The following is a 13,506-nucleotide window of genomic DNA, read 5'->3' as shown; positions in this document are numbered from 1 at the left end:
GTTTAATCAATTTTCCTATTATTTTCCTGTTTGCTATTTCATTGATTTCTGCTCTCATCTTTGTTTTTCCCTTTTTCTGCTTAGTTTTGGTTTTCAGTTGCTTCTTTTTTCTGGTTTCTTGAGGTGGAAACTGAGGACATTGATTTGAGCCCTTTATTCTTTTCTAATATAGGCACTTAGTGTTCTAAATTTCTATCTAAATACTGCTTTACCTGCACCCACAAATTTTCTTTAATTTTAAAAAATTGATCATGGTTTTTTAGAAGTGTGTTATGTAGTTTCCAAATATTTGAGTATTTTCCCAACATCTTTGTGTCCTTGATTCCTAATTTAATTCCATTTTGGTAAGCAAATATACTTTGTAATATTGGAATCTTTTAAAATTTGTTGAGAATATGGTTAATCTTGGTAAATGTTGCTTGTACACTAGAAAAGTTATGTATTCTGCTGTAGTTGGGTGAGGTGATCTATAAATATCAATTATATCAAGTTGTTGGTAGTGTTTTTGAAGTTTTCTGCATCTTTACTGATTTTCTGTCTACTTGTTCTAACAAATATTAAGAGCGAAGTGTTGAGCTCTCCAACTATAACTGTGGATTTGTGTATTTGTCCTTGGAGTTCATGTATTTTGAAGCACTGTTTTGGGGGTGTTATGTTCTCTTGATCAACTCATTCACTTATTATTATAAAATGACCAGCCTTGGGTTTTTTCCTCACATGCACTTACTAATCAATACTCGACTAAATTTTGGAATGGAAACTTCCACAGACCTCTGCAGTTCTCTCTTCTTGCAGCTCACTTTTTCCAGAACTCTGTCCTGAGAACACTAGCCTCCTTGGGGTCACTGGACTCCCAGCTCTGCCTTCTCAAGGCAGGGACTCTATCAGGCATGGAAACTTTCTCCAGGCAGTAAGCTGGGGTAATTCCCCTCATTTATTCACTTCATTTATTCATTCACTTCATTTATTTCCCATCTCTAGAGATCAGTGTTCTTCATTGTCTGATGGTCAATGTCTGAGGGCCATTGTTTCATATTATTTTGGCCAGTTTTTTATTAGTTTCAAATGTGAGGATAACTCTGGTGTCTATTACTCTATCTTGATCAGAAGCATAGGTTTCATTATATTTCTACCTCTACCTGATAATTTCAGAGATCTATTTTTTTAAAAAGACAGTGAAGGATACTGATTTGGGAATCAAAATACCTAAGTTCTAATTCTATGACTTGTTGTATAAACTAGAAAAAAATCACTTTGTTGAGCCTTAAATCTCTCGTTGTTGTACTGACAGGATAAAATAAGATAAAGTAAGTAAAAGTATTTTGTAAAATATGAAGCCGTAGGCAAATGTAAAGTAATATTCAAAGATGCAAAATATGTGGGGGAGGGTTAGAAGATGTTGTCTGCCCAGTGTTTACCCATGTCTTTTCCCTTCCTCTTTCTGCTATCAGAATCTTGATTCTGTCCAGGTGAGGAGATGTGTCCAGGCCCAGGTTTTATCACACTCCCCCAGTTCTCCCTGTAGCTGGGGATGGCCATGTAATTCAGATCTGCAGAATGAGGAAAACTGGACAGTCTGCTAGTGGTACTTCTGGGTAAACCTTTGACTTCCTGATAAAAGGAGCAGACTTAACTGACATTGCCTCTTCCCCCCTCCTCTTTGCCCTGAATACAGACTTGATTTATGGCACTCTATTAGCTATTCTGTAAGTACTATGTGGGAAAGACCAAGCTATCTCACAGATACTGGTCCTAGCCTTACAGAGTTGCTGAACAACACTAGAATCCACCTTTCTCCAGATATCTTCTTTTATGAGAAAGACATCTTTTTTAAGCAATTATCACTTCGGTTCTCTTTTATTTGGTGGCAAAAATATTCAGTCTTAACTGATTCAGGAGGAGAAGGAAGAATCAAGGTGTATCTTTGTAAGTTAACTGTTTGAGGAAGTCTGTATGAAGCAGAAATTGGATAAACCAAATTTTAAATTTTGTTTAAAATCAACAGCAGTGTCTGGCCCATAGTAAGTGCTCAATAAATATTTAAAAAACAAATATGGATGGGTATATGAATCTTGCAGGACTTGTATGGATGTAAATTGACATGAAGCAATCCTTCTAAAATCCCAGCTACTACTACTATGCAATTTTGATTCAGGGCTATTGATGATTTAGTTCATCTCATGGCATTTATCTCATTTCTATATAATTATACACATAAGGAGAATCTTCTTAGGGTAACACTAGTGGCTTTTAAAGAAGCTAACTGAACTTAGCTACAGAGCATGACCTTACATTTAAAACCTGAGGAGATATCAGTGAAACTCAGCTGATCTTTTAGGAGCATTTGTTGTGAATGATAGAAAAGCTTCTTTGAAAGCAATTACACCATTATGGGGGAATTCCTGATCAAGCTATCCCTGGTATAGCTTCCAAATGCCTGGCACAGGGAAGATAAAGTTCTAATATTTCATTTTCCATGGGTGATGCACGGATAGTTTTAACAGACATTTTTTTGTCAACACTTTGCAACATTGCAAAATAGCAAATCATACGTATTAGTGATCAGAAAATGAAATACACATTTAAAAATGATCACCTGATTTTAATTTTGTGGGGAGGGATGAGGAGGTCTTCAATTAAAGGAATAGAAATGTCTTCTTTCTCCACACTTTTCTCCAAACATTTTCCTGAGATTCTAGTAGAAATTCCTACACAAATGGTATAATATGAGTGTTTTATTTATTTTTGCACTTAACAACAGTTATAAATAATAACCAAATATTAGAAACTCTAAACCTTGAAATGGCAGATAGGTTCTTTGGTTCATGGATTGGCATACTTTGTCCTGGCTCCTCTCAAAGTGTGAGATTATGAGAGAGACTAGATGTGATAAGACTTAAGGGGAGGAAAAATGTCCTGGTTACTGGCAGAAATATGGCTGGATGGAGCCATTAATGTAAAAAAAAGGATTTCTCAACTGCAGAAAAGAATTCTAGCTTTTCCATCCATATGGGCAACCCTCTGGGTGGGCTGATTTTGTGAGTCAATCAGACTCAAAGTTTATGTCTAGAGATTACAAAGAAAATAAATACATTTGTGGGTCAGAAATGTCTCACTTGGTCTGAATTAACTGCTTTTCTTTCTAGCTCATTTTCACTAGTTGGGGTGTGTGTGTGTCTGTGTATGTGTGTGTGTTTATCCCTGTTTTTCTTTCTTTGATCAATCAAAACAACCTATAGGATGGGCTTCCCTGGTGGCGCAGTGGTTAAGAATCCTCCTGCTGATACAAAATTAATGCACAGAAATCTCTTGCATTCCTATACACTAATGATGAAAAATCTGAAAGAGAAATTAAGGAAACACTCCCATTTACCACTGCAACAAAAAGAATAAAATACCTAGGAATAAACCTACCTAAGGAGACAAAAGACCTGTATGCAGAAAACTATAAGATACTGATGTAAGAAATAAAAGATGATACAAAACAGATGGAGAGATATACCATGTTCTTGGATTGGAAGAATCAACATTGTGAAAATGACTATACTACCCAAAGCAATCTACAGATTCAATGCAATCCCTATCAAACTACCAATGGCATTTTTCACAGAACTAGAACAAAAAATTTCACAATTTGTGTGGAAACACAAAAGACCCCGAATAGCCAAAGCAATCTTGAGAAAGAAAAACGGAGCTGGAGGAATCAGGCTCCCTGACTTCAGACTATACTACAAAGCTACAGTAGTCAAGACAGTATGGTACTGGCACAAAAATAAATATATAGATCAATGGAACAGGATAGAAAGCCCAGAGATAAACCCACGCACATATGATCACCTTATCTTTGATAAAGTAGGCAAGAATATACAATGGAGAAAATACAGCCTCTTCAATAAGTGGTGCTGGGAAAACTGGACAGCTACATGTAAAAGAATGAAATTAGAACACTCCCTAACATCATACACAAAAACAAACTCAAAATGGATTAAAGACCTAAATGTAAGGCCAGACACTATCAAACTCTTAGAGGAAAACATAGGCAGAACAATCTATGATATGAATCACAGCAAGGTCCTTTTTGACCCACCTCCTAGAAAAATGGAAATAAAACAAAAAATAAACAAATGGGACCTAATGAAACTTAAAAGCTTTTGCACAGCAAAGGAAACCATAAACAAGACAAAAAGACAACCCTCAGAATGGGAGAAAATATTTGCAAATGAAGCAACTGACAAAGGATTAATCTCCAAAATATACAAGCAGCTCATGCAGTTCAATATCAAAAAAAAACCCAGTCCAAAAATGGGCAGAAGACCTAAATAGACATTTCTCCAAAGAAGATATACAGATTGCCAACAAACACATGAAAGGATGCTCAACATTACTAATCATTAGAGAAATTCAAAACTACAATGAGGTATCACCTCACACCAGTCAGAATGGCCATCATCAAAAACGCTACAAACAATAAATGCTGGAGAGGGTGTGGAGAAAAGGGAACCCTCTTGCACTGATGGTGGGAATGTAAATTGATACAGCCACTATGGAGAACAGTATGGAGGTTCCTTAAAAAACCAAAAATAAAACTACCATACGACCCAGCAATCCCACTACTGGGCATATACCCTGAGAAAACCATAATTCAAAAAGAGTCATGTACCACAATGTTCATTGCAGCTCTATTTACAATAGCCAGGACATGGAAGCAACCTAAGTGTCCATCGACAGATGAATGGATAAAGAAGATGTGGCACATATATACAATGGAATATTACTCAGCCATAAAAAAGAAACGAAATTGAGTTATTTGTAGTGAGGCGGATGGACTTAGAGTTGGTCATACAGAGTGAAGTAAGTCAGAAAGAGAAAGACAAATACCGTATGCTAACACATATATATGGAATCCAGAAAAAAAGAAATGGTTCTGAAGAACCTAGGGGCAGGGCAGGAATAAAGACGCAGACATAGAGAATGGACTTGAGGACAGAGGGAGGGGGAAGGGTAAACTAGGATGAAGTGAGAGAGTGGCATTGACATATAAACACTACCAAATGTAAAACACATAGCTTGTGGGAAGCAGCCACATAGCACAGGGCGATCAGCTCGGTACTTTGTGACCACCTAGAGGGGTGGGATAAGGAGGGTGGGAGAGGGAGATGCAAGAGGGAGGAGATATGGGGATATATGTATATGTATAGCTGATTCCCTTTGTTATAAAGCAGAAACTAACACACCATTATAAAGCAATTATACTGCAATAAAGATGTTAAAAAAAAAAAAAGAATCTGCCTGCCAATGCAGGAGACACGTGTTTGAGCCCTGGTCCGGGAAGATCCCACATGCTGCAGAGCAATTAAGCCTGTGTGCCACAACTACTGAGCCTGTGCTCTGGAGCCCGCGTGCTGCAACTACTGGAGCCCGCGCACCTAGAGCCCACGCTCTGCAACAAGAGAAGCCACCGCAATGAGAAGCCTACTCGCTGTAACTAGAGAAAGCCTGCGTGCAGCAACGAAGACCCAGCGTAGCCAATAATAATAAATTTATTAAAAAAAAAAAACTATAGGTGATTTGCTTAAGAGACCATACATACACAAGATGTATTTGTGTATATCTGCTCCATAGGCTTTTGGTAAAAATTCAACAGTCATTGAACATCTGCTATGCTCAAGTCATCTTGGGTTTTACAAAGCTGAATGAAACGTGGTCCTTCACGTTTGAGCCTTGGTGTGTTATCTTATCTGGAAGCAGGTGCTTTTTAACAAGAGGGTAACAACCCTAGTTTCATATGAGAAGTACCTGCTGAGCTTGTTAAAAATACATCTGCCCAGGCCCCAGCTCTTAGCTCAGGGAAATTCTGATAATAGTCAGGGCCCATGATGCCTGCAGTTTTAACAACAAGCTCCCCACATGAATCTGATATACAAACCAGGATGAAGAAACACTGCTTTAAGCTAAGAAAGGACTAACTGCAGGAGTTTAGCCACAAGTAAACCAGGAGGATGCCCTTGAAATCTACAAAGTGAGCAGCTGGCTAAAGTCGTTTATAAGGGTGTTTCTATTTCCACTCCTTCAGAATGGATAGTTACAGTCTGAAGAGCATCCTGGAGAACAGGGTTGGTCCCAATCCTCTCTGTAAAACACCTGGAACAAGAATGCTGTAGAGGAATAAGATAACTACAGCCAAAGACCATCTTCAAAGTCTTCGCAAACACTCTGTTCTTATTTTTATCTCACACAAAATATGGTTATTTGTGTAAATTTTCTCCTTCACTAGATTGGAAAGTATTCCAGAGCAGGAGCTCTCTTCTTTCTCTAGTGAAGGTACACAATAACCCACACATAATAGCTGTTTGACAGGTTTTTGTTTTGAATTCTTCTCATCCAAATCCTGGGGTCTGACCAGGATATATTTGCATATATCCATAGTGGATATTTATAAATATCCATAAAAGTATATATTTGTTTATAAAACATTTCAGTCGCACAAAAGAATACGTAACATACATACTGAAGGAAGAACAATAATAAAACAAGCACCTATGGACCCACATCCCAGTTTATGACATAGGACGTTGCCAATACCCTTGAGGTCTCCTGTTGAACTAGATCCTATCGAACAGCTCCTGAAATTTAAATCAGAATGCGTGCATTCAATCATTGACTGATTGGCTCATTCATTCATTTGCCAAATGTGCCTACTAAGTGTCAGAATCGGTGTAGACGAGGTAGTTATTTCTTCTGTTGGAGTGGGAGAGGGGGTTCAAAAGTGACATAAACTCTTTCCACAAGTGTACAGATTGTCTTTGCTGCAAGCGGCCCTAACCCCGCCTGGCCCTCCAGAGCGGCGTGGTTTCTGAGTGTGGACACTTTGAGCAGAAACTACTGGTCCCGGCAGTCCACGGGGCGAATGGGCGGAGCCGGGGCGGGGGGGGGGGGGGGGGCCGGGCGAGAGGGGGCATTGTGTCGGGAGCGCGAGGCTGTATTTGTCTGCTCGAGGTGCTGGCAGAGCGAGCGTCGTGTTCGCCGGCGTTGAGCTGGAAGTGTCAGCGGCGGCCACGGTCCAGGCGGAAGACTGAGTCGGAGCAACCACGCGCCCGCTGGCCGCTATTACTGGCAGGGGGCGGCGTGCCAGCGAAGCAACATGCAGATAGGCGCCCGGCGCCCTGACGACCCCTCCCGAGGAAAGGAGGCCGGGGCGGCGCTGGGGCGGCGGGGAGCATGAGGGAGGCCGGGGGGCGTCTTGGCTCGGAGCGTTGCTAGAGAGCGGCGCGCGCTGCACACTCGCCGGGGCGCAGCGGAGGGCGGGGAGCCGGGCAGGTCGCGCCAGCGCTGGAAGCCGGCCGCCGGGAGCTGTTCTGATTTCCGACGCGGACGCAAGGGGCCCGGAGCAGCCCCTGGCCCCGGTGTGCAGCCAACATGGGCAACGCCGGGAGCATGGATTCACAGCAAACCGATTTCAGGGCGCACAGCGTGCCTTTGAAGCTGCCGATGCCCGAGCCAGGTGAACTGGAGGAGCGATTTGCCATCGTGCTGGTGAGTGCGCGGCGGCGGCCGGGAGCAGGGCCCCGGGGCTCCGACCAGGCGGTGCAGCTGACCCCAGCCCCCTCCCCTTCTCCCGGCACCGGGAGCGAGCCTCCTGTCCCAAGGGGGAGGCTCCCACCTCGCCCATTGTGGCCTCCCCCGCCTCTTTTCGGCTCTCCTCCGAGTCCCCCGCGCTCGGCCTTCTCAGCGTCCCGGGATGGGGCCGGGGGCTCGGGGCTGGCTGCCTGGCGGGTCGGCCCCGAACCCATTGTCTGGCGGGAGAGGCACCTCACAGCGCGTGTGCCCGGGAGGTGTGGCGTGGGCGTGAAGGGAAGGTGGCGCGGGCCGGGGAGGAGGGGGCGGCGAGCCTCTGAGGCTTTTTGTTTAAGAAAAAAAAATTCGCGCAAACCCCGAGTCCTCGAGGACGTCCAGCGGGCGCCCAGCCCGGGTCCTGAGGGGTGCGGGGCAGATGGGCGCATGTGGCCGGTCAGGGGTGCCGCGCCGCGCTGCGCTGTGCGGGAAGGCGAACTTGGAGGCGGACGTCGCGGCTTGGCTGAGGGGAGCTCACCCAAAAGGGAAAGAGAAGGAAACCCTCGCGTGGCGGTGCGGCACCCTCGTCCCTAAGAGAGGAGGGGGACATCAGGCGAGAGAGAAGCTTCGTCTCGGCGCGTTCCTTTTGGTCTTAAATGTTAAGACCACAAAAATGTGCAGTTTTGCGGGGACGGTTTGCCAGCTGACCTGACTCCACGGGCGACCCCTCCCCTCCCTTCCGCCAGCACACCCAGCCAAGTCTCTGACTCCCTCCCGAAATCCGCTTCTCCTAGCTTTCCAGCTTCGCAAATCTGAGACATTGAAGACTCGCTTCTTTCTCCCTTTCCTGCTGGGACTAAGTTTCTGGGCCCTTCCCAGCCAGAGCCTGTCAGTGCTGTGAGCTTAGGAGGGTGTGGTGGCCTCCCCCCTCGACCCAGCCAGAGTCTGTACTGCAGTTGGTCCCCAGACTTCGATTTTTAGTGTCCTAGCCTCTTTCAAGGGGTGTTGGAAGGGAAACAGGCAAGATTGGAAGCGTTCCTAATACTTACACTTGTAAGTGTACACTTGTAGCCTCTTCCTAGCTAGTAATCTCTACATTCTACAGTGCTAGGCAGCAAGAGAAACTTGTGCTGAAGTCAGTCGAATTCTGCATCTGTGTGCGGGTTTTGGGCATGTAACCTGACAACTTTGGGAATCAACCAGAGTCTGAACACTGAGACGTTTAAATTGCCTTTCCTCAGGTCATTAAAAGGGGCTGGTTTGATATGGGGAGTTATGTTCTGGATGGTAGATTCGCTTTGTGCTCTGTGGAAGAAGAGGCCACAAGCTTTTTCACACCACCTGGAAACTCTGGTGTGGCAGTCGGGAGATAGATGAGGCTGCCTGTCTTGCTTTGCATGGTCTGTGATCTCCCGCAGCTGCTCCCACTGTTGTGCAGAATGAGACACTCTGAAATGAAACAGCATAGGCTTAATTACTTCTCAAGGCAGCCTGGGTGCATACTTGACCTGTCTTTATAGGGACAAACCTTTTTAATTCAAAATCCTCTTCCTACCAGACAACATAGTTCTTACCTCGTAGCTCTGGGTTTTCTGTGTTTCCATCCATGCTGTGCTGGTGTGTGTGTGTACACTTGAAGTGGGAGGGCCAGTGACACAGGAAAACCAGATAATAACAATAATGCAATTAAATTCTCAACTGGGATAGCATGTTTTGCATGAGCTTTCAGTTACCCTGCTGATTAGTGACACATGTTATGAATTACTCTTTAGAAAAAAAAAGTCCCATCCTTAACATGGTGGGTTTGTGTTATGATTAAGTCTAGAAGTCACAAATTCAGTACGTAGAAATTCATGATTGTATATCACAGGCTCTTTGGGGCAGTGGTTGGTCGTGTGGCTACTTTTACTCTACTGTGTCACACACAAGTACTGGATGCGGTTCCTTTCTTAATTGCTTAGAATATTTTAAGCCTTTCAGAACAAACAACAAAACCAAAAATACCTGGCTGACCTTTTTTGGATTAAAACAAAGCTTTTGGGAAAGTCTCAGCTTGGGGGCCCTCTTGTTAGGGATGCACTTGGACGATTGACTTGGTGTTTCATGTAACACTCCCTGGTCAGCTGCAGCTGCTCTTTGGAGTAAGCTGTAAGAGGAGTTAAAAGGAATCATCTTTATGGGCTGATAGAAGTACAGAGTTATGGTGACTTTTCTTGTGGTCAGTTATTTTCTAAAGTTGTACATGAAAAGCTCTCAACTGTGCTTTTCTTCATGAATTGCTTAAGAAATAGATTAAACCATTTAATTCTGAAGATCAAGCTTGAAGGACAAGAGTATAGGTGGTAACGTTTAAAGTGTATATATATATATATAGAGAGAGAGAGAGAGAGAGAGAGAGAAATTCTCTGCCCTGAGACAATGGGAATCCTGTGGGCATTATTGATACTAGTTTTATTTCCTATATGATAAAGATCATATAAGTGTTTGGGGAGGAAAACAGGATAGTAATACTGTACAAGAAAGTATACAAGCACCTCATTGTAAATATGGCTTACATCAATAATTGGGCCATTTCAGGAATGGAAAACAATTCCTCTCACCTCACCAAGCTCTAGATTATATAAAGCATTGGGGAAGAGTAAATAAAAATTTAAATGACAGAAGTCCATCTATTTCTGGAAAATCTTGAGATGAAACTCAGTGACTGTCCCCCACCACCCCCATCGGTCCACATGAGTTAAACCGTATGTATCTAAAAAATTAGCGGGCATGAATGGAAGGATGAGAGAGTAAAAGATTGCTGAATAAAGCCCGCGTGCAGCAATGAAGACCCAATGCAGCCCAAAATACATAAATAAAATAAATTAAAAAAAAAGATCAGTGGAGGGGGATAGACTTTAAAAAAAGGTTTTATTAAATAGGAAAGAAAATGAGATTTTTGAGTAGAGATTTGAGTTACTGAACTTCCTGTAATTAATGACTAGTAAAAATTGGATCCAAATCTTAGGAGTTTCAGTCTCCTGAGGAGTCTTCTCCCTCCCTGAACTTGTCTTCAGCATCATTACAATAGTAACTATAAAACTTATATTTAAGGGAAAAGATTACTTACTCCTTGTATACACTTAACTATTTGCATCCTTGGACCTGCCTGTCAGGTAGAGCTATAAGGTGATATGCCTTTGTGTGTGTAGGATGTTTCTGTTACACTCTTCCATGGAAGTGTTTCATAAATTATAAATTCAATCATCTGCTTCAATCTTTGTTCCTTTAAGTTGTATATATTTTGTGTATTTTACAAGTAATATTTGTCCGTGTTTTTTGGGTCCCACACATTTATAATTATCTAAGTGGCTCTCCACTGTATTTGTTAAATATTGTCTAATTGTTGGGAATACACACACACACAAATACTCCCATGTCCTTTATTCTTGTGTTTTTTTTTTTTTTTTTTTTTTTCGGTACGCGGGCCTCTCACTGTTGTGGTCTCTCCCGTTGCGGAGCACAGGCTCTGGACACGCAGGCTCAGCGGCCATGGGTCACGGGCCCAGCCGCTCCGTGGCATGTGGGATCCTCCCGGACCGGGGCACAAACCCTGCATCGGCAGGCGGACTCTCAACCACTGCGCCACCAGGAAAGCCCCATGTCCTTTATTCTTAAAGATGATGCTATGAAGGTGATTTTGGGTGTGGTGAACAATTGATGGTCTTTGTCCAAGAATACCTCTTTGGACGTTAGATGCTCTGTATATTGTTCACTAATTTTTGGCTTGCAGTCACTGTTTACAATTTAAAATGTAAGCCCCTCAATCCCATTGTCGAGGAGCTGTCCTAAGGATCCTTTCTGAGTTTCAGAGGAAAAGATAATTGTAGGCCCCCCATCCTGGCTGCCATATCTGTGTGATAGCAGATGTCAGGCTGCTCTGCAAACAGATTAAAAAAGATTAGGAAGTGATGGTTTAGGGTCAGTAGTATCTTATGTTTAACACCAGGAACTACTTTCATGTTTGATTAATTTGAGTCAGTTTCCTTTTCAGTTTTTTTTTTCTTGCCCTGAGGTTGAATGTAGTCACTGTACTTAGGAAAAAGTGGGAACATTTTCTGAGCATCTACTATGAGTATGCCCTATGCTTCCATGTTCTCATTTAATCCTCACAGTAACTCCAGCTATGAGTAACATTGTAGATGAGGAAATAAAGATTCCCTAAGTTGCCTGAGGACATGCAGTTATTAGATAACCAGTCTAGGGTTTTTAGCCAGATTTGGAGATCTCCTCCCCTACCCCCCACCCGCCCCCATTATATTATGCTTCCTTAGGCTTAGAACTGGAAAGAAAGACCGAAAGAAAAAAAAAAGGTCTGGAACTAGCAATAAAGCTGTTAAAAAAAAAATTCTAAATCTGGTAAGTGCAAGTTTCAAACTATAAAGCTGGCAGAAATTTCTTCGAAGCGACCCAAGTGCATTGTACTGTTTCTCTTTAGATGACATCCGCTTTGGCATCTTCACTGTGCTGTTCTATTTTCAGGCATGGAGTTAAATATTGATTTGGTCCAAAAGTGTACTCTTCAGTTTTTCCTTTCAAGGCAGTCTTGAACTACCTTGGTTGGGAAGTCCAGGTTTTCCACATCATAGGGGAGAGACAACCCGTCTTACATTTACAAGCTCCAAATGTAATTACTTGTGAAAAGGACGAGGAAGGTCAAGTTTTAACATTTAAGTCTATTTCCCTCTGCAAGGTGTTGTTCCCTTTCAACCATTTCCAAGGAGAGCCTCTGCCGTGAAGTTTGCTGAGCAGTTGGATAGGTAGGTGTGTAGTTAGGCCATCATCAGATGCGCGCTGATTTGTTTTCTCACTTTTCTCCAGCTGAGAGGGAAGGGAGATGGAGAAGGGGGATGGATGGAGTGTTGCGCTTTGAGCTGTTACAGTCTCATCTAGGCAGTAACCCCTGAGTTGTTTTATTCTCCAGAGTGGGAATATGTGCCTAGGGCGGTGCCTTTCATCATTATCAGGGTGCATTTCCCCCCTAATAATACCAATAAAAAGTGTGAAGATATATTTGGGTATTTAGGATATAAGATGATCAAAGGCTATTCTCTGAATTGCAAATGCTTGGCTCCGTTGAGACAGGCAGCCCTGTAAACAGATGAGATGTGGGGGAGAGAAGGTATGCATGCCCTTAAGTGATAAGAATTACTTTCACCTGTGGCCTTTCATTTAGCAAACAGCATTGACTCCAGGAGCAGGAGACCTAGTTTCTAGAATCACAGTCTGCATCAACTTGGGCAACTCTTTCCTGTGATCCTCGGTTTTCTTCCTCTGTAAATGGGAATACAGTTTGACAGAACTGTTAGGATAGTCATGAGATTTTTGAAATCATAGCACTTGGAAGTGTAAAACTTCTGGAACGTGATATATTGTGAGCCATTAGCCGACTTCTCGTTTTGAAGATGTTTTGTGTAGAAAAGTATGTAGCTGTATTCTGTCTGATCTAGAGAGTAGAATTTCCAGGGTCAGTGACTGAAAGTCACATAAGCATAAGGAAAAGTGTTCTAATATTTAGAGTTGTCAAAAAATGGAGACTGAGCTTTCTATCAGAGTTGCTTAGACAGAAGTTGTACGAAAAATGCTGATAATTGGAAGGTCTTTCTAAGCCCAGGCTCCAGCAAGTTCATGGATTGCACGGTGCCTTTCTTGAGGTGAGTCTGCCACATGCATGAACGTTTTGGAAAAAGAGTTGTAGCACCCGAGAATGGGGAAGGGTCTCCTTGGAGGCTCCTCCTGGGCTCAAAGAAGAGAAAAAGTAGTGTAGGCTCATGCTTGTTCTGGAAATTTGTTCGACTTTCCAAAACTGTTGCCTGAAGGGCTTGGTCTTCATGAACTGTGCTCTTCCTTTCATCCTTAGGGCTTGGGGAATAAGGACGAGGTGAAGTGGGCTCCCTGGCCCTTGTATCTGAGCAA

The 13,506-nt window shown here is 42.9% G+C and overlaps 2 protein-coding genes across 4 annotated transcripts in view; both read left to right on the top strand.

The window, feature by feature from the left end:
- Positions 1-7,167, top strand: part of LOC116756376 — a 62,165-nt gene extending 54,998 nt beyond the window's left edge. The window contains 1 exon segment of the mRNA XM_032636631.1: positions 6,841-7,167. Coding sequence (XP_032492522.1) covers positions 6,841-7,167 — 327 coding nt within the window.
- The window catches only part of FMNL2 (formin like 2), a 311,830-nt gene continuing 305,309 nt past the window's right edge, over positions 6,986-13,506 (top strand). For all 3 annotated transcript variants that reach the window (XM_032638192.1, XM_032638195.1, XM_032638193.1), the window contains exon 1: positions 6,986-7,533. In XM_032638192.1, coding sequence (XP_032494083.1) covers positions 7,417-7,533 — 117 coding nt within the window. In that variant the 5' untranslated portion in view covers positions 6,986-7,416. The remainder of the gene's footprint in view (positions 7,534-13,506) is intronic.

The sequence above is a fragment of the Phocoena sinus genome, chromosome 7 (genome assembly GCF_008692025.1).
Source record: "Phocoena sinus isolate mPhoSin1 chromosome 7, mPhoSin1.pri, whole genome shotgun sequence".
NCBI lineage: Eukaryota > Metazoa > Chordata > Mammalia > Artiodactyla > Phocoenidae > Phocoena > Phocoena sinus.
This window is presented reverse-complemented; position numbering and strand designations above follow the sequence as displayed.